Here is a 22,612-nt window from a genome sequence, read left to right as displayed (position 1 = left end):
TTCGTAAAATAATTAAATAAAATGTATAAAGATTCCAATACAAAGCTAAAAGTAACTGACGTTCGAATATCTAACCGTTGATGTTTAAACTGTTAACTAATCAAAAGAAATCAACAGACAAGAGCATCAGCCAATATATCCGGTATTTTTAAAAAATGTCGTCTTTGTATATTTTTCTTTTAACTATGGTAATTTCGATCCAATGCCAAACGACAAGCATAGAACCTTCTTTATCAACAGAATCATCTGTAACAGATTCTTCAATCTTAATACTTTCTGACACTCCGCAAATTTCTGTTAATCCGTCAAGTACAACTGGTATGAATAACAATTTAGTTTCAGAATTATATTTTATTTTGTATCGCTTAGATCAGTAAAAATAATTACATGTCCAAAACTTTATTTAATAAATTAAATTCAAATAATAAATAACTTTTCATTAATGATAGATTTATGATACTTGAATCTTTCTTTAATTTAGCAGACCAAATTTCAAGTATTATGGTGTCAACTTCATATGGCTCAATTTACCAGGCTACAGGTTCAAACAATAATTAAGTTGAATGCGTTAATACTGTGTTATATTAACTTCCTGGGGTGGATATAGATTTTTTTATAAGAAAAAAATAAATAAATAGAGTTTGTTGTCACAATACTGAGAGATTACAAATTAAAAAAAATAATTTGCTTTACTTATTCATGGTGTCAAGGTAGGATAAAATCTTTTGTTAAAAGCCTGATTAACACGCCTCTGAATTTTTATTAATTGGGAATTAGGCGGGACCTTTAGTAATTTTAGGCGCCTGTTGCAAATTGAAGGTTTTATTTTTTTCAATTTAAACTTAGTGGAAAATCTTTTTAAGATTTATTCTGGGGGGAGGGCCACTTGCCACGACAGTTTATAACATTAATTTGAAATTTATATAATTTTACATTTTACAAATTTATACATTTTTAACTTAAATGTGTATTATCTTTTTTGTATTTGCATCAATATATATATATTTTTTTAATTTTAGAAACTTTAGATGCAACGTTAACACCATCCACTTCGTTGCTTGATGCAACTATGTTAAGCTCGGATGCAACTATGTTAAGCTCGCAAAACACAGGTGTTATTTTACTGCTATTAAAATTAAAGGCTTAACTAAATGTCGAGGCTTAGCAGTCGAACAATAACCATGATAACTAAAACATTTATTTATTTCAGAAACTGTTAATCATTTTTTGTATTTATTACATTAACTTAAAAAATAAAACAAAATTTTTAATTTGCATCTGTGTTATCTTCTTTAGTATTGATATCATTATTTTATTTTTATTTTAGAGAATTTAGATGCAACGTTAACACCGTCAACTTCATTGCTTGATGCAACTATGTTAAGCTCGCAAAACACAGGTGCCATTTTACCGCTATTAAAGTTAAAGGCTTAACTAAATGTCAAGGCTTAGCAGTCGAACAATAATCATGATTACTTAAACATTTATATTTCAGAAAATTTTTTTATATTTATTACATTAACTTAAAAATGAGACAAAATTTTCAATTTGTATCTGTGTTATCTTCTTTAGTATTTATATCGATAATTATTTTTTTAAATTCTAGATAATTCAGATGCAACGTCAACACCGTCCACTTCATTGCTTGATGCAACTATGTTAAGCTCGGATGCAACTATGTTAAGCTCGGAAAGCACAAGTGCTATTTTATTGCTATTAAAATCAAAGATGTCAAGGGTTAGCAGTCAAAAAATAATTATGATTATTTAAACATTTATTTATTTCAGAAATCGACTCAAATAGTATTATGGCAACACCAACCGTATCTGATACCGCATCTGTGGATATTGAAGCATTACTAATAGCAACAACAGCTAACTCATTAACATACGAGAATCTTATTCAACAACCAGTGATGATAAAGGTCTGATTTATTAGGTTTTTTATTGATTCGGTGAATCTAGACCATCTAGTAAAATAAGGGGGAAGGGGAAAGGAGTTGATTTTCAGGTTTAATGATTTGTGAGCAGACAAGCCCAGAAAATCATAAAACTTTATTACTTAATTTATTTAGAATACAAAAGTCTTACACTGTCTTACTATGAATTAAGACAATAAAATTACATTACATATTCCGACCTTTTTTTATCTCTCAAATTTATCGGCATTCGGTATTTTTCTCATTTATAGACATCTTTTGCGCTAACAAACACATGGAATGCATCATTAAATAACACTTCTAGTCAAGAATACATTGCATTAAAAACAAAAGTGATTAACGGGTTTAACGATCTTTATGCAAGTGATCCAGACTACATAAATACCACGCTAACAAATTTTGCTCCAGGAAGTATCATTGTCAATGTTATTATAAACTTCGCTCCACAAACAACTACCGCATCTGCAGAAACAAAAAAAACCGCGTTGATCCAAGCATTCAGTCAAAACACTTTTGCAAGTTTTGCAATAGTTGCTAACTCTATGAATATTACTCTTGTAACAAACGGAGAGTGGTCAGCTTGGGAGGATGTAACAGGTAAATTTTATTTGAAATATGTTTTTATTGCCGGGAAAATATACTACTTTATTAAAACAAGATCATGAGTATATGCATTTTATTTTAAAGGAAATTGCGTAAACTCGCTAAAAAGCCAAATTCGCGTATGCATATCAACAGGAGAAGGTTCACCGTGTGTTGGTTCTAACAGCCAAACAATTCCATGCACGTCTTCATCGAGTGTATCAACGACTTTAACACCATATTCTTTGTTGTCTTTGTTAATTGTAACAACCACTATTATTTTGTCATAATTTTTTATACTTTTTTAAAATTTATAATTTAAATAATTTATTTAATTTATATGCGTAAATAGCTGGATAAATGAATGTATAAATAAAAACAATAATAAAAATGATGTCTTGCTATTATAATATATACGTGTGTGTAAATATACATACATATATACATACATGTAATATTCATACATATATTTATACATACATATGTATGCACATTTACACACACATATATACGCACACACATCTACACTAATTTATTTCCAACAAAGCTGCAAGCAACCACTACACGTTTTTTTTTAGAAGAAATTTATAAAAAACTAATACTAGAAACCCCAAAATCTTAAGAAACTTTTAACACTTAGTTACTGTTCAATAAGAGTTCGAGGAATCTTTAAAAGTCATTTCTTGTTATACGATATGTTTATACATATATAATATATATATATATATATTTATATATATAAATATATATATATATATATATATATATATATATATAAATATTTCTAAATTATTTACCTGATGACGCTGACCACAATAGGTCAGCGAAATATCGTTAATATATTATTATATCAAAATATATTTAAAAAATAGTTATTCGTTGCCTTTTTGTATATATATATATATATATATATATATATATATATATATATATATATATATATATATATATATATATATATGTATATATATATATGAATATATATATATATATATATATATGTATATGTATATATATATATATATATATATATATATATATATATATATATATATATATATATATATATATATACATATACAAAAGATAGATAATGTATTATGAAAAGATAGATAATGTATTATGGTATAATAATAATAATAATACAAATACTCTTGTGCGTTTAAGAGTGCTCAATATTATTAAATAATATTAGAGCAATTTCGCCGAACAACATGTTATTATAAATGACGACGATAAAAAATTAATATATGCAAGAAAATATTTAATTTTAAAAAACGATGAAGCTTGGATAAAGAAAAGAGACGGATTATTTGATGTCACAATGGGAGCATTTGATGAAGCTGAAGTGTGCGAACTAGTTGGTATTTTTATAGTTTTAGCTCTCTCAACATTACGATAAAAATAATTTTGGCTTGTATCGTGACGACGGACTTGCTACTTTTGAAAACAGAAACGGACAACAAATGGAAAAAATCAAAAAGCATTTTACACATATTCTTAAAAGTAACAACCTACTTATCTCCATCCAATGTAACATTAAAATTGTCAATTACCTTGATGTAACATTGAACCTGATTGAAAGTTCTTATCAACCATATTGTAAACCTAATAACCAACTTTTGTATGTTCATTCTGACTCAAACCATCCACCTAATATAATAAAAGAGATCCCTCGCACTATTAAGTTAAGATTATCAACTATGGCAGTAAATGAAACTGTTTTCAATAGTTCCATTCTTCCGTATGAAGAGGCTTTACGTAAATCAGGATACAATTCAGAACTCACTTACCAACCGCATCTAAAGTTTGCAACCTTTGTCTCCGCGAGAAATTTCATATATTGTCATATAAAGGAGAAAACTTACTAAATAAAAGATATGAAATAGTATCAAAGTGCCGGCATTCAAAGAAATTTTTACTATCCTTATTCGACACAGGGACTAAAAACCTTTGACGTCTTGTTGTTTTTGTAACGTCAGAACTCGTTCCACTGTAATTTTAATTTGTAATTTTTAAACGGTTTTTAAGTGACGAAATACACAATGGCTGATGATTGCCGAAAGGCATGAAACTCAGAGTTCCATCAAAAGTTGTTTTTATTCATTTTATACAAATATATATATATATATATATATATATATATATATATATATATATATATATATATATATATATATATGAACAAACTTAAAAAATTCTAATGAAATTTTGGGACAAAAATAGGAAAATAAAACCTTTTAAATAAGAATCTTTCTAGTACTAACCCAGTCAAGAGTTACTTGAAAGTAGAGAGTTAAAGAATAAGAAAATGGTTGAGTCAGAAAAACTTAACGTCAAGGGAACTCTCAAGCATTCCGGTTCGAGGAAAAAACTTAATAAACGTTTTTTGAACACGAATAAGTTGACTAAACGTACGCGTTTGGCGCGTACAGTAAGCGTTTTAGGGTAGTTTTGCGCGTTTGGGATTTGCACGCGTTTGTGTACGCGTATCTAGAAAGTTGAAGCGAATAAATTTTTTTTAAAGAATTTTTTTTTAAAAAAGAAATTTAAATAAAGTTATTTTATGAATAAGTTTACTTAACTGCAATTAGTAAACTAAATGATCTAAATTTCTATAAAAATAACTAACCTTTTTACAAACATAACTATAACATACAAAACTATATGAATTAAGTTATTTTATTTCCATTAGAGAAGAAAAAAAAGTAGGCGAGTGTGGGGCATCACGACACACTTTTGGTTTTCGCTTCGTAACAATTTTTTTAATAAGCCTTTTTTTAAGCGATTGGTTTAATTTGTAGAATAAATTAATACCTACAGAATAAATTCTATAAATTATCAAAATATAACAGGGTAAACTTTTGACATTATACACCACAATATAGCAGGATAAACTTTTTTTAAACATGTAATATTTATGGACGTGTTGAAACAAAAGGATACTTAATCGATAAACGTTGCAGGTCCAAAGCGGGTAATAAGGCCCACTAAAACAGCGGTAATAATAAAAGAAATACGCTGAAATTTAATTTAGCGCATATAAAAGAAATCGTTAAGAAAAGTAATTAAAACAAACAAACAATAAACATTAGTTTAGTGTAAATAAATAAAATCGTATATATATAAAATAACAAAAAAGTTGTTGACCTGAAATTGATAGATTTTATACTTTAAAAAAGTAATGATTAAATACTTTACTTATAAATAGTAATTAAAAAAAAAGTAAAAGCAAATGTAAAGAAAAGTCTGTAAGTGTAATGTAAAGAAAAGTAAGTCTGCAAGTGTGGGTGTGAATGATTAGTTTTGTTCGTTGTGCCAGCTAAAGTCTGTGGAAAGTGTGCGACAATGTTGTAAATGTAAAGTATGGTACCATGAGGCGCGCATGGGGTATGATTCTGAAGACGAGGAAGAGTTAGTATGTCCATTCTGTGAAGATTAATGATTTTCTTTGTAACATTTTTTTATTGAACTTTTTTAATTTTTTGTTGTTATTAACTGTTGTATAAAAATCGGTTCTTTTGAAGTATATAATTTTGAAGTATATATGCAAAATTACTTACTATTTTATAAATGTAAATGAGATAAATGCATTAAAAAAATGTTTCCTAACTTTTTTTCTGTTTTTTCTTTCTTTATATTTTGTATTTTTTACATGGGCCTTATCACCCCCCTAGGGAGGTAATAAGACCCATGTAAAGGCATTTTACCCACTTAAGGCATGTTAAAAAAACATGAATAACTTTTGTTATAATTAATTTCTTATTATACAGATATCATTTCTACATCAAGGAATGATTAATCTTGAGCAATCAAAAATATATTTTTAAACTTAATTTTTAAGGCCTCGATGACCAAAAGTCTGTTAGGTGGGCCTTTATACCCACACCTACCTTATAAAACATAAAGAAAAGGCAGATTTTTATTTGAAATATAAACAAATTAATATTTATAACCCAAATAATGCATCCAATGGTTCAAATCACATTTCAGAAGACCAGATAATATCGTTTTAAGTCATTCTTAAGCGTTAATAAATAATTTCTTTGTATCGGAATGAGATCTCCTAGTATTATGCTTACATAAATCTTTTTAAAATTGACTGTAAATATTAAAAGAAATGATTTTTAGAATTGTTTATGACTCAATGGAGTACTATTCTACAGTTTTAGGGCCCCACATATGCTGTATCAAGTTAACCCATACTTGGTATTAGTAAAAAATCGCTTTATTTTTAGTATCAACTTGTTTCTTCAATGATTTTGTCCATTGAAGTAAAAAGCTTATGGATTGTAGTTTACAAAATAATGTCACTTACCGAAAGACACATTGAATAAGATACCTTAAAACTTATGAGCTTTAAAAACTAATAAATTACTTTGTTATTAAAAAAACACAAATTTCGACCCCTCGCAGGCCTATGATGTCACTTGTGCATTTTTATTGTTGAAATTTTCAACTTCAACAATAAAAATGCACAAGCTTTACGCAAATTTTGTTAGCTTTGTAATATCTTTTTTAACCTGGTTAAATTATAAATGGACGCTTCGCAGTTTATTTTAATAAAATATTGTTAAGAGAAGGTTAAACAAATTCAACGATAATTTAAAGAAAATGTTTCTTTTTATAACGCAGCTCAAATGCACTATTTGTAAATTCCAATTTGACATCAGTTGTCGTGAACGATCTGCAATTGAAGATTATTTTAAGTATATCAAATACAAAATGGCTTTGGATGCTTCTATATTGTCAAACAAAATCACAAAATTGATGAGTCAGAACTTTGGTAAAAAAAAGAGAATATTTCAAAAAATTAAAGTTATTTTTTGACAGATTAAATTTTTTATTTATAAATTTGTATAATTTTTAATGTATAAATATAATTTATTTTAAATAAATAATTTTTTAATTATTTTATTGGTTTATGATCTATATTTTATGTCCCTTAATATTTCTCTGTAAAGTCTTTTGTTTTTTAATATTTATTCCAGAGTATCTTATTGTAAAAATGATTTTTTGAAAATGTAATGCGAAATTACTAAACATGTTCTAGATTTTAAAATATCGTGTTATTTTTAACCCTTTAACAGTCCGCGCGTTTTCTTAAAAACGGTCGCTATAAGTTTTGCGTTTTTTCTTGAAGTGGTCTCTAAATGTCCCGGCTTTTTAAAAACTTCGTTTTTTTACTTTTAAATTAAAAAAAAAGTTTTTACTATTTTAACACTATTAAACACTAAAAAACACTAATATTCATGTATAAGAATTTATAACCATACTATAATAATAGAAAATTTTTACAAAAAATAAGTTCTAATATTCAGTCTTTGTAAAAAGTCATAAAACATGGAGCAGCACTAAGTCCTACATCACATTCTACGCATTCATATCTAGAATCTTTTCTTATTTTTTGTTTGTGACATATTACACACCTTCTCTGAGCATTAAAATTTTTTTCAGATACTGGGACATATGATGGAAAATGTCGGTCAATCAAGCGTAAGGGGTTGTTTGCTACCAATCTAGAGTGAGATTTTTTTGGCTGTTGGCTGTATTGTTGAATCATTGATGTGATTAACATTGTTCTAAAGTTTAAAGGTGTCATAATACGACCCATTTTTTTACAAATTATTTGTGCATTAAATGCTGCTAGATTAATTAAATGAGTAAACACTTTCTTGTACCACTTTTTTACCCATTTTCTTTCAACTTCGTGTGATGTCATCATTTGGTCACTTCTATCTACGCCTCCCATATTTTGATTATAATCATCAATAACTAAAGGAACTAACTTTTCTTTCCCAGCTCTTAAAACATTTTTAGTTCCATCAAGTTGAAATGGTATAAACATCCATCTTTCCAATGTGTTATCATGATATTTGTTTTTTCTTCGTAAAGAACTTTGCGTTCATTTTTTTTTAACTTTTCATGGATAGAAATAGGTAAACATTTTCTGTTTTTTCGAAGTGTTCATATGGTATCTGTAGATCTTAGCAATAATACTGATGAAAGCTCGTAGGAAGAATACCAGTTGTCAATGAAAAGTTTGTAACCCTGATCAAGTAAGCCATCCATAAGAAACATAACGATTTTTGTTGCAACGTAGCGATAATCTGAACTTAGAGTATTAGTCGCTCAGATCCTATATATAAAATGGATTTCCATACATATCCTGAATCTGACTAACATAATAAAAAAGTTTTTATACCAAATCTGGCACTTTTGCTGCGAATACACTGTTTCCAAGAAAGTCTACCTTTCCACAACAAAAGTGACTCATCAATTGATATATTTTGTGTAGGTGTATACACCTCTTGGAATTTTTTTATCAAATAATCCCATACTGTGTTTATTTTGGATAAAACAGGATATTTATTTGGTAATGTGCTAGAATCAACAAAATGAATAAACTTATTGATTAACTTGAACTTGCTATAGGATAACAACCACTTAATACCAGCACTTGCAAACAATGGATTTGTGGTGTAATACATTTCATACGTGGGCTTCCAAAGTACTCCTTGATATAAAAAAATTGCAATACCTCTGAAACTGTCACAGACAACCAACGCCTCATTCTGGATTTAACTGATAATTCTTTTTTATTTATAGTTTGGAAAGCATATCGATTAGTTTCATTAACAATAAACTCACAAATATCATCTGTAAAGTAAAGCTCAAACAAATAAAGAGGATCATTTTTGACTATATCTTGATTGCACCCAGAAATACCGGTAAATTCAAAGGGGTGAACTCTATTATTTGAAGGTTCAGATTTCCAAATCGGTGTGTATGAGCCAGGAAATACATTTTCTAAGGAATTGTCACTAGAACTAAGAGCATCGACAAATGCAGGCATTTCTTCTTCTAAACTTAACTCTAATATCTCTGGTTCGGAATTTTCTTCATCAGAAACATCAGATAAACTATGCTCTTCCTCTGAAACCTCACTCAACTCCTCGTTTTTATCGAATATATAATTTTTTATTTCCTCGTGAGTAAATATTCACTTTTTCGTTAATGATTTTTGCACTGAAAAAAATTGCTTGTCTGCCATATTTAAAATAAAAGTAAACACGTGCTAAAGTAAAAAATTGAATAAAAAGCTTATTAATTATGCAGTAATAAATTTTTTGACGATTAGAAGTATAATTACTCATAAAAAGAAAGAAATTATGAGGAGATAAAACACTAAAACGTAATATTACGGCATGGACATTCAGGAACCACTTTTAGTTTGCGTAATATTACGGCATGGACATTTAGAAACCACTTTGGATTTGCGTATTATTACGGCATGGACTGTTAAAGGGTTAAAAAGACTTACATATTTTTTAATATAACAAATTTTCACTACTGACACAATGTGTATTGAGTTAGGGATCGTCCATAAATTACACAACGCGAAATTTATTTTTAAAAAAGTATGAGATCATTTACCCTTTTGCGCAGCGATTTTCATTGAACTTAAATAATTATTTTGAGTTAAAGTTTAATTAAATACTTTGCGAGGGAAAATTTTCGATTTCAATTGTTTTGTTGATTAGTAAAATTTAGCGCTCGTAATTTATGGACGATCCCTTATCTAAATATAATTAGGCCAGTTAACATTGAGACCAAATTACTATTTTTCTGAAAAAATAAAACTTTTCTGAACAGAGGCGCGTTATGAACTTTCTTCAATGAACAAGTTGTTTATTATGAAAATTTATATTATTATAGTAGTATATTTATATAAGTAAAGTATTCACACTAATCTATTAAATTTAAGTAGATTAATATTAGTAAAATATTAACACTAATCTATTAAATTTAAGTAGATTAATATAAGTAAAGTATTAACACTAATCTATTCAATTTAAGTAGATAATTAGATAAGTAAATCCAATTACTTTAAGGAGATAAATAAAGATTTTGATTTTTCTGTTTAGATGATGACAAAATAATGAAGAACTGCCAAGTGAAATATTTACACACGTATTATATAATCAAGATATAATTAATTTTTACCTTCAGTATTATTAACACATTTTTCAATTTTTATTCACTTACCTTAACACAATTCTTCAATTTGTAAAGTCATTTTAACAAAACTTTTTTGGAAATTCAAGAAAAAAGTTAATTTAAAATATCATATTAAAGTTTTTTAAAAAAGGAAGTTTTTTAAGAAAGGTTTAATTCATTTTACTTAAATTTAAACACGCGCTTTTCTTATTGTATTATTTGTTTTTATAGCTTTACCCTCAGCATCAGAAATTGATAGTGGTATTCCTAAATATGTTATTCATGTGACGCAAATCTGATTGTCTTCTTTTAGAAACGAATATGAACATTTTGTTATTCCAGTTACATTCTGCATTCATTTAGTATTTTATTATTTAGTATATTATTAGATTAAGTATTTACTGAATGTTTATTTGCTTGTTATGTTTTTAATTTACTTAAAATTATTTTTCTGTTTAGATTTAAAAAAGTTCCATTAAATATTAACTGGTTAAATAGTTTAATCAGTACAAAAGTATCAGTTCAGTACTTCAGTACTGCATTAAAAAATGTCTTACCAGTGGTCATTTAGTTCCTATTATGGGATATTGTAAAAAGGCATAGTATTTTGCTTGTTTAACTCTGTGTATAATTTCATCAATAACTGTTTCAGACATCAATGTAATTAATTCATTTTAAGTGTTGTGGTTCAGATCATTTTGAGCAATTTGCTTTTCATTGATTCGTTGCAAGTGCTCCTTTAGCATCAGATCATATCTGGATAACAACTTAAATAAGTCTATAAAGTTACCACTGTTTCTGCCATTGTCCAGGTTTAGTGATTCGCGATGACCTCCAAATGCCAGATTATGTGAGGATAAAAAGTTTATTATATCAATCAATCTTTCAAACAAATTATACCAATATTTTTGAGATTTTCTAATCAATCCCTCATTTTCCTCATCTACTGTTTTTCCATTTTTAATTCTTTTATAAAATTCCATCATTTAAACTGCAACATCTGCAACATGCAACATCCGACTCAGATCTTTCCGGTCACAACATTTTTCTTTCACCATCCAAGTCTGTGTATGCAAAAAAAGTCTACAAGGAAAGTAATAAACTTTATCTTTTGACAAGGAGTAAACTAACCATCTGCGGTGTTGAGCTTTGCCAATAGTCAGTTTTCGCGTAAAATGAAACTTAGACAAATGTCTGTTATTTGCATCTTTGGGGTAACTTTTATCAGATTTCTCTATATTTTGATGGGGACCGTTTTTGAATTAAGACATAACGCTGAGAGTCGGTTATTGGAATTGTCCATTTTCCTGCATTTAAGTTTATAAATGAATCGCTCAAATGAATTGCTTGCTCTTGATTTACTGAGTCACAAATTTTATCACTTGCCAAATCTTTATTGTGTTCAAACTCTTGGGTCACAGCTGATACATTCGACTCTGAAGCTGGTTTAGTTTCAGAAACCAAAGAAACTTGGCAAAGAGATTCATCAGAGGACTCAAGAGTAGTAAAAGTTGAAAGGGGTTTTCTGGATGCACCAGATTCCCATGTTCTTCCTATATCTCTGTGTCTCGTTGGTTTTGAAAAAAATTATAGTTAGGTACTTGCATGAATTTTAAATTTTATTTTTAATTATTTTTTTATGGTATTAACTTTAGGTCAAGATAGTCATAAAAGAAGCAGAACATTTTAAATTAACTTTTTAAATTTATGTGTAATTAATTAAATAAAGAGTTGATTTTTATTTATAACAGTTTGCAATATTCACTTTGTTATTGTTTTTATAACAGATAGTAGTTCTAAGCAATAGCTGCACTAAATGATTAAATAATTGCACTATATTTAATATTTAAATTATAACTTAAAAAACTAAGTTAGATTGGTGATAATTAAAAAAACTTAAATTTGAAATTGAATTCATTTTCATTTCTCAGACTTTATAACTTTACTAATAATTTGATGTGTGTCACGTGCTGTAATCGAATAAAAATGAAAAAAAATGAGACAATTGAATTTTTTATAGATCTAGAATCAAACATTAACATTACTTGTTAATTATATAGTTAACGATACGTTATGCCTCAGAGATGGTAAACAATAAACAATATTTTAAAATGTTTTTATGTTATCAGAAACAGTTAGAATAAGATTAATACTTAAAAAATAATTTTTATTTAAAGTTGAAGTAATATAATACCGACAAATAAACATATTTTCGTTCAGCAAAATAAGATATATATAAATATCATCAATTATAATTAAGATACAATATTAAACTTTTAAAGTATATTATTATTATTATAAGGCTGCTTCAAGCGCGTGGCTGTCAGCAGTCGCCGACGCCTTAAGTTGCCACTGTTCGTTAGTGTCTCTGTGAAATTTTATAAAATAATAGTTCCCCAAATTTGATTTATTGAATATTTTGAAACAAGACTGGCGAAAAATCAAAATTGTTGTGATTATGAAGCTGGTGGACTCAATTCCTTGTCACTGTCAAGCAGTAATTAATGCTGAGGGCTTCCCAACAAAGTACTAAAGCAATTTAATTTAAAATAGAATATTTTCAATTTAAAAAATGTTTAAAAAAAAATCTAATTCAAGTTTTTTTTTTCTGTACGGATACTTTTGCATGCAGAAATTTTAATTAAATGAACTTTTAAGATTAGATTGCTTAGATTTAGTAAAAATTCATATAATATATATATATATATATATATATATATATATATATATATATATATATATATATATATAATAATAATAATATATTATTATATATATAATACAGCATTATTATATATATAACAATACTGTAATTGAAGTATTATATATACAGTATTATATATATATATATATATATATATATATATATATATATATATATATATATTTGAATATAAAGCATAAAAAACAACTGCGTACAAACTAAATTTATTCTTCGTAATATTTCAATCTGCTTTTGCATAGATCGTCATCAGACGTAAAATATAATACAAAAAAACCGTTACAAATATTACATAAAAACGTCAAAGAAACATTAAAAAGAAGCCATAAATGATTACATAATAACGTAAATATGAAACAAATATTATTTCACTCCTTTTTTTGGATAATTTTTTTAAACAGAGGTCTCCAACTGTTTGTAGAAATTTTAATGCCATTGTCACAGTTGAGAAGTATTGGAGCATGTTTTATTTCTTGGTATGTTGAGGCGTAATTAATTTCAAGTGATTCTCTAACTTTACGTTCATCGTACTCTGATTTTATTGCTAGAGTTTTCGGATTTGACCAATCAAACATACCATTACATTCTCGACCATGTTCCGTTGCACCAGATGCATCCCATTTACCTTTTAAATAGTTTTTTTGATGTTCAATGCATCTCGTTAAAATCTTCTTTTTTGTTTCACCAATGTATATACTGCCACAAGAGCATGTGAGTTTATAGACACCGGGATTGCTATTTGGAATTAACTTAAACTTGTTGTTGCATAAGATGTTTTTTAACGTAGGTGGTGTAGTAAATATTATTCTGATGTTGTAAGGTTCAAGTTCTTTTCTTATTTTGGACCTATTCTTGGGAGCCATGGAAGTTTAACTATATATTTAAATGTTTCTGTTTTGTTATAATTTATTTTAGAAAGGTTGATTCTTTTCTGAAAATAGTTCTTAGCAGTTGTTTCAAGCTTTAATCTATTGTTTCCATTTTCTGCAAACATATTTACTAAAAACTGTATTTCATCATTAAGATATTTTTTGGAACAAATTTTAACGGCACGAGATACAAAACCTTTAAAAACACCCATAACTATTTTTGGATTAATGATGTAGGTTTTATTTGTATATTAGTGATAGCCGATTTTCAATGGATTTTGAAGTTATAGTATGAGTTATTAGTATTGGTTACAGTTATATCCAAGAAGTTTAATTCTTTTTTATTGTTTTCTTTTTCCAAAGTATATTTTATTGCTGGATCTTGTTTATTTAACAACTCCAGAAACTTATCATGATTTTGTATTGAGTTGAATTTTGCATGACTGTCATCTACATACCTTCTGTAAGTCTTTGGCGAAAAATGACCAACCTCAGCAATAAAAAGAGCTTTTGTTTCCAAATGCTTTAAAAACGCTTCGGCAACTATGACCATTAAGGACAGACCTATAGGTCCTGAATTCGGTAATGATCTTATCTCATTTTTGTATAAAAATAACATTGGTTAAGGCAGAGTTTGATCAACTGTAGGATTGTTTATGTTGTTTGTTGATTTGGACTTGCATTATTTACAGACGAACCTTTAACGAAATTTGTTACTAAATGAGCTTAAAACTAACAGGTTACAATAATTATTTTGAGTTTTAAACCATTCGAGCTCGAGCAACATGTAAAACGAGCTGAGCTCAAACAATACTAGTCCTTAACGAGCTGAGCTCGAACAAAGAATCTCATGTTCGAAACGAGCTCGAGCTGAGCTTGAACACTCTTAATATGTAAACGAGCCAAGCGGAGCCCTGGCAAGCTTTGCATGTTTGGCTCGATTTACAGGCCTATATATATATATATATTCGCGTACAACAAGATATGACATTGAAACATTTTATATATATATATATATATATATATATATATATATATATATATATATATATATATATATATACATATATACACATATATATATATACACACACACACACATATATATATATATATATATATATATATATCAGGCCTTGTTACGAGATTTCGCTGCGTAGCGAAAACGCGTAACGCATTTTTAAGTAACTCAACTCAGCAAATATATTTTGCATCGTTAGAAGTTATATTGCATCACTAGCGTCTTTACAAGTACCGCATTGTAATTAAAGTTATTTTATCAACGCGTTAAAAATCATACAAACAGTTTTTTTTTCTCACTATAACAAAAGTTACAAATAAAATCTAAGTTCTTATTAAAAAAATCATTTTTATTATTTTTTTCAAATATAAACTAAATTTTATTTTGAGAAAAATATTTTTTTCATGAAACGTAAAATATTTGTTTATTTTCTTGTGATTTTACATTTGGTTTTTGGTTATTTTATTAACTGTTAATAAATTTTTTCTTATTTAATTTGTGAACTCTTTTTAATAATGTTTTTAAACAATAGAGTTTTTTTTTGTTATTTATCAGTTACCGATAACATATTCGTAATTTATTTTCATAAATTAAACGAACGTCATTAAAACTTTACATTATTGAATTAACAATAAACAATATATCTTATTAATAAAATATTTACATCAAAATAAATCGTGCATTTTTTAAACTATTATGACTAAAAATAATTTTTATATTAAAAGGGAATTTATATATTTAATTCCTTAAGATAAAACTTAAAACACTTTATTTTTTTAATAACAAAAAAAAAATTATGAAAAAACTGCTTCTTTAACAAAAAAATTTATTAGTTTACAATTGCGGTTAAATGCTTACGACTTTATTTCTTCTGAATAAACGTCACGTTAACGATAATCAAAAGATAATTTAAATATTCTAAAAGATATAAGTTTTTGCGTAGCGCAAAACTGCTGAACGCGTAGGCAAATCGCCTTTTCGCAAGCAAAATGCGAGCTGCGTAACGCTTCTTAACAAGGCCTGATATATATAATAATAATAATACTGTAACTGAATTGGAGGTTAGTGAATTATTTGGAATAGCCTATGGGAAAGCTGCAACTGTTCAAAAATGTAATTTAGGGTTTAAAAAATGTGGAATATATCCATTTGATAGAAATGTTTTTATTGAAGAAGACTTTGCCGCAGCTAAGGCTACTGATCACTTGCATGTTATATCAAAAATTTCGAAACCAAATATTACCTCTCAAATGCACCTTACTCTAAACAATGGGTTAGACTCTGCTAAACAATTAGATCGTATTGATTTTGTCACAAATTGTGTTTTTGCTACTCAAAAAGGTAAATCATTTTAAAAGATGTATTATTTTTACCATCTTCCACAATTTATTTAAAACACAAATATGATTTTTTTTAAATCAAGCAAAATAATAACTTATCTGTTGTTTTAATAACCTAAAAAAAGGTTTCTTAACAAAATAAATCAAATTTTCTTAAAACATTTAAACTATTTTTTTATAATTTATGTTGTCTAATTTTATTCACCCTCTTAAGTTAAATAATTTTTATTTAGAATCCGCTTCACCTAATTCATCATTTACACTTAAGAAATCATTAGAATTAGCCACCTCTGATGAAACCTCACAACCTCATGGTGTTACATTTAGATCAGCTGGACTTGACATTAAAAATACAAAACGAACAGGTATAAAAAGGAGGGTAAATCATGCTGAAAAAATAACTGGATCACCATATAAATCTCAGCTAAAGGAATCTTTAACTTTGAAATGTAAGAACATGCAGCCACGTAAAAAGTGCGTTAAAAAAAAAATATATCTACACATCAAACCACCTGTTTGAATAACTTTGGTGCTAAAGATGTGATTAAAAAACAACCTTAAGCAATGTGTCAATACATATATGGTAATCCTGATGATACTTATTTAAAGGATAATTAGGATAAATGCTGTAGATAGTGGCATGAAACATGTGTTGCTATATGTGGAATTTATGTTAAAAAAGTATTTACTTGTGATTTCTGTATGAAACACCGATGCTTTAAAAAAAATTATATTTCATATATTGATAAACTGTTTTTGAACTTTCTCAAATAAATCTTTTGTTTTAAAGTTTTCTTTGATTTTTGTATTTTATTTTTTTATTTTTAACTTTTGATGTTACATAAAATAATATTTTATGAATTACTTATGAGTTTATAAACATGAATTCTTATTTAAAGGAATTTGTTAATAATAATTATCGAAATTAGTCATCATTTCATTTACAATTTTACTTTAGAAGCACATTTTTCTAATAAGGTTTCTGCTTTGGGTAATATACTCATACTTTACTAAAATAGGTGGTTTATAAATCATTAATCTAGGTGATTACAAAGCTCTTAATTAAATCACAACTAGGTGTAACAAGTTCCATTTAAGAGACAATTACTTTATATGATGTAGATTTATAGTTGTTTATGATATTTTAACTATAATAATGCGTTTTCAATGAACTTCTTAACTTCCTAAAGTTTGCCGAATTTACAGCATCATTGTGTCGAAAATACTGTCCTAGGTCACTAATTTTGTAAAACAAATTTTATATAAACCTTATATAAACAATTTTTTAACTGCTATTTTATAGATATATCTGCAAGACATTGATATGGATGATTTTTTAATGTTATCAAAGCAACCATTGTCAATAAACAACAAAATAGCTTAATACGCCAAAATTACCCTACCTTACCCTATAAACATAAAAATAAAATTGTTATCCATAATGATTAGTAGTAATTATTTTTAGGTTATACAACTTTAACACTGTTATCTAATATTTATTGTTTTCAATTTAGTAGCAATATCCTAAATTTTAGTAATCTAAGATCCAAATTGTTAAACTAATCCAAGACACAAAATCTTTAAAAATGATCTAGAATCTAGAATCAAAAAATATGATCTAAAATCTAGATTCAAGATCTACACAATATATTACTATATTAATATACCCACACAAATATGTTAGATCTAAAATCACTAAATAGATCAAAAAATTAGTTCTAAAAAGATCTAAAAATGAGCTTTAAAATCTTTAAGGTCAGTAAGAAACTATCTATAATAAAAATTTAACATTTTATCCAATTTTTTACAATAAATCTACTCAATAATAAAAAGATTTAATGCAATTAATCAAAATATGAATAGTGTGGCATTTGCTTTCCTTTTTGCAACACTTTCCTCAAATTAATATTTGCGTTTTGTAGTTAGACAAAAATTATCATTATAGCATCATACAGTATAACCATTTATTTAAAGAACAATAAAATTATAAATATAAACACAAAGCCCATAACCTTTATTATTATATAAGCTGCAAATTTTAATAAAGTTAGATCATTAAAATTTAGCTTAATATTTATATACCTTCAAAACGAGTGTATTAACAAGTTTGCCAACCAACATGGCACTACTTTCATTACAACGAGGATCAAGAAGTTTACAAGTTGCAGTCACAATATATGACAAACCATTTTGGCCAGAACAATCTTGCCTCAAATATAAATAAATAATAATTAATCAGAATCAAAAATGATTATTTTTGAAATAATTAACTAAATGCTAATAATTTCTTTAAATTCAATTCTTTTAAATACTAAAAAAAAAAATTTTTCATTCTAAAAGTTTTTTATTTCAAATAAATTTACTTTTTTCTAAATGCTTTGTCATAATGCCTGAGCTTAAAAAATTACCTAACATAAATTTTTCTAAAATCTATATTTTGTAAACACAAGTGTACAATGATATAAAAAACATCATGTAATATCTATATATATATATATATATATATATATACAGTCGTCCCCCGGTTAACGAACCCCCCTGTTAGCGAACTTTTCGGATAACGAACTAGTTCGTACTCCGAATTAAGTTCGTTAACCGGGGGACGACTGTATATATATATATATATATATATATATATATATATATATATATATATATATATATATATATATATATATATATATATATATATATACTTTCCTTAAATAATAATAAAAATTATAAATGTAATAATAACAACAATAATAACAATAATTCAATAAAAAAAGTTTATATTAGTTATAAGAATAATATTTTACGTTAATGATAAGGATCAAAAACCTTGTTGATTTAGTGATGGATGTACCAAAACTCTTTACAAAAATTTAAAAGTATTTTAAAAATAACTTTGGTTAATATTTTAATACACCTGCACTATTAAAAAATAAAATAAACTTCGGAAAAAACAAAAGAGAATGGAAAAAAAAGAAAAAAAGATTGATGTTAAATGTTAAAAAGCAACTCATGTAAGGTTCGGATTACGAAGTTTACTGAAAGGTGAAGTTGATTTTCACTTGAGTGCTGAATTTGAAATAAAAATTCGGCTTTCAATTAAATTCAGTAACAATTGCAAAATTTCATTTAACTTTCAGTTAAATTCTAAATTCATTTTTTAATTGTTATTAAAAAATAAGTTTTTCGAATTTTAATAATAGTCCCCCCCCCCCCCCCCAGAATAATAATACTTATAGTGTAATAATTATAAATCATAAATTATAGAATTATAAATGTATAGTGATAATTGTTTTTAGAAAAACAATTATCACTATACATCACTTAATAAACCTTACTTATCACTTTCAAAAAATCCTAAAAGGAAATATTTAACATAATATTCTTCACGATCTTTTTCGTTAACAAAATTGACTTTTGAAAATTGTTAATGAACGTCATTAATGTTCTATTGTTAATTTTTGTTTAGAAACATTAAGAGTTGTAAAGATTGCATAACTTAAGTTCTCATCATTGCAGTATGTTTAGATAATAGATTATTTTTTTCGACGCAAATTGTTGTTTTTTGTAAACATTTGTTTTAACAAATAAAAAATTACTTTGTTTCACTCGTGTTTCGTCATGTTTTGAAAAATGGTTAATACGAGCTAATAATAATTTTGGTTTACAAAAAATGATTATTCGAAAACTTTAATTGTTTTTATAAAAATAATTTGTTTTAATTTGCAATAAAGCTCGTAGCCCATGTTGTTTTTTGTGTCTTTTTTTAATTTTTGTTAATTTATGAAAATTTTAATTGATATTATTGCAAACTTAACTAATGCTTATATTATGTGTCCAGGCCTGCTGTATACATAACTGTTGTTTATATTATGTGCATATTATCAATCAAAATTTTAATAATTTAACAAAAATTACCTTTGATTAGATTTCATTTTAAATAATATTTTCTAAAACTGTTTTTTATTAAATTATGTGTTAAATACCCAATGAAAATAAGTGATCAAAAGGAACAATAATTAAATTTTTATTTAGTTGATTGTTTACTGCTGTTTCATTTTCCATCTCGAAAAAGTAACATTTGTGATTAACTTTATATTTCAGTTAACTTTGATAAAAAAACTAAATTTAAAAAATGGAAATCATATCTCCAGTATGTTTAATCTGGGAGCATTTCCTCAAGAATACACCAGTAAACTTTAAATCAATTTGTAAGATTTGCAGAGACTTGTCACACCTCAACACTCAATATTTACTCTCCACATTCACATCAAAAGTAAGCACAAAGACATTAACAAACAGATTGAGAAAAAAAAAAGAGTTGCTGCAGAAGAGCTTGCTAGTACAACAAAAAGATCCAAAAGTGGTGTTGGTCTTTCCATTCAACCAACAATTACAAAATTCGTAATACAAAATAAAGCTCATGCGGACAATGATACACAACAAATCAAATTTGACTACAGTCTGACAGGTTTGCTTTGCAGAACCAACATTCCATTTGATATTGTCTCCCCTACAAGTTTTGTGGATTTTATCAAGTCGATTGCCTCTAGGTTTACCAATAAAGACGCTTAAACTTTATGAAAAAGTTAAGAAATGTGTCCTTGCTGACTTTGCTAAAGATATTCCAACACTAACTGGTAGAGCATTCACACCTAATATGTGGACAAACAATGATGCTTTCAGTGCATTAACTTGCCATAACATTTCACAAGAATTTGAACTTAAATCATTCTTTGCTAGAATGGCCTGATTGACACTCTCAATCTGTTTCCAAAGGAACAAACACACAGGTAATTGCTTCAAATTCAACTATCGCATTCTGTTTAACTTCGTATTTACTTTTTCATGAACCTAATGCTTTTGTGTAAGTTCGCATTTTACATTTTGCTACCAAACAATTAAAAAAAAAAGAAAATTTAATTTATGTTTAATTTTTTTATGAACCGACATATTTTGGTTATGGTAATTTAATTTAAAACTAAACATTTTTATTATCATTTTGGTTAGTTTTATAATAATAATAACAAGTAATAATAATAATTATATTTTTTGTTCCTAATTTTTCAGATGATGTATTAATGACAGAGACGCAAATGTCATGTTGACAGTTGAAAAAAGCTTGCAGTTGCAAACAAAAATTGTATGTGCTGATCACACTTTGATAGTGACAAAAATCATTGCTATTGTGAAACTGATCAAAGAGTCTGTCAAAAAATGTGGTGAGTTGACTGCTCATCTGCAAAGAAGCACATTGTCATGTACCAAACTCAAAAAAGTTTGTGGCGACTTAAAAATCACCTACAAAAAGGTTATTTTACTTTGCAAGACTAGATGGAACAGTCAGTTTTTGAGTGTAAAGTCAGTCCTTGACATCTGGAAGGGTCTTGAAATGTTAGTTCGAGAAGGACACCCATTTGAGGACAAAGTTCACACTCAGTTTCAGATCTTAAAAAAGATTTTGCTTGTTCTTCAAAAGTTCTATGATTTTTCAGTCAAAATTTCTGCTAACATAACACCTATATTCCATCAAATGATCCCAGGCATCTTCAATTTGCACAGGTAATTTTGGATCTTACATTTTAAATTAACTGGTTTGTTTTATATTTACATGAACCTGAAATTATATGTGTTTTATATTTTAAACTAAATCAACTTTTCATTCACATTTATTTTGCTATTTTTTATTTTCGTGAAATTTGCTACATATGGTCTACTTACTATTCTTTGTGCTTATCGCTATGTCAATATCAGACTTGCTGACTAAAAGAATGACTCTATTATACTATAAAAGAAGATGGCATGGAGAACAACTCCTATGCGATTGCTTACATACTAGACCCAGTCTTTTAAGGCAAACTCCATAAATTAAAATCACAGATATGAAATGACATGCATCCAAATTAAACATCATCTAGACTTATCTGCTAAGGATATTGACTCACCAATATTTCTGGAGCAAGCATCTACTAATACTATAGATATACTCTACTAATATTCTGACGAGATTGACCTCTCCTACCAAACTCTGGCTACACTAACTCAGGATGATCAAACCGAAATCCAACACTTCTGACATTCAAGCAGAACTAGAAAAATATCTTTCATCACCATTAGTAGCAAAAGAAACTGTTTTAAAGTGGTGAA

General features: G+C 27.0%; 2 protein-coding genes across 2 annotated transcripts in view; one reads left to right on the top strand and one right to left on the bottom strand.

Moving 5' to 3' along the window:
* The window catches only part of LOC100213557 (importin-9), an 87,313-nt gene that overhangs the window by 6,160 nt on the left and 58,541 nt on the right, over positions 1–22,612 (bottom strand). The window contains exon 22 of the mRNA XM_065814716.1: positions 18,557–18,683. Within this exon, the coding sequence (XP_065670788.1) occupies positions 18,557–18,683 (127 nt within the window). The remainder of the gene's footprint in view (positions 1–18,556; positions 18,684–22,612) is intronic.
* On the top strand, positions 82–2,912 carry LOC100199896 (uncharacterized). Its single transcript, XM_065814717.1, has 8 exons — positions 82–318; positions 482–541; positions 1,020–1,112; positions 1,328–1,399; positions 1,607–1,699; positions 1,788–1,924; positions 2,191–2,536; positions 2,627–2,912. The coding sequence occupies exons 1-8, from the start codon at positions 156–158 to the stop codon at positions 2,809–2,811; spliced, it is 1,149 nt and encodes a 382-aa protein (XP_065670789.1). The 5' UTR covers positions 82–155; the 3' UTR covers positions 2,812–2,912.

Source organism: Hydra vulgaris, chromosome 12 (assembly GCF_038396675.1).
Source record: "Hydra vulgaris chromosome 12, alternate assembly HydraT2T_AEP".
NCBI classification, from domain to species: Eukaryota; Metazoa; Cnidaria; class Hydrozoa; order Anthoathecata; family Hydridae; genus Hydra; species Hydra vulgaris.
The sequence above is the reverse complement of the archived record's forward strand: the minus strand, read 5'-3'. Positions and strand labels throughout refer to the sequence as shown.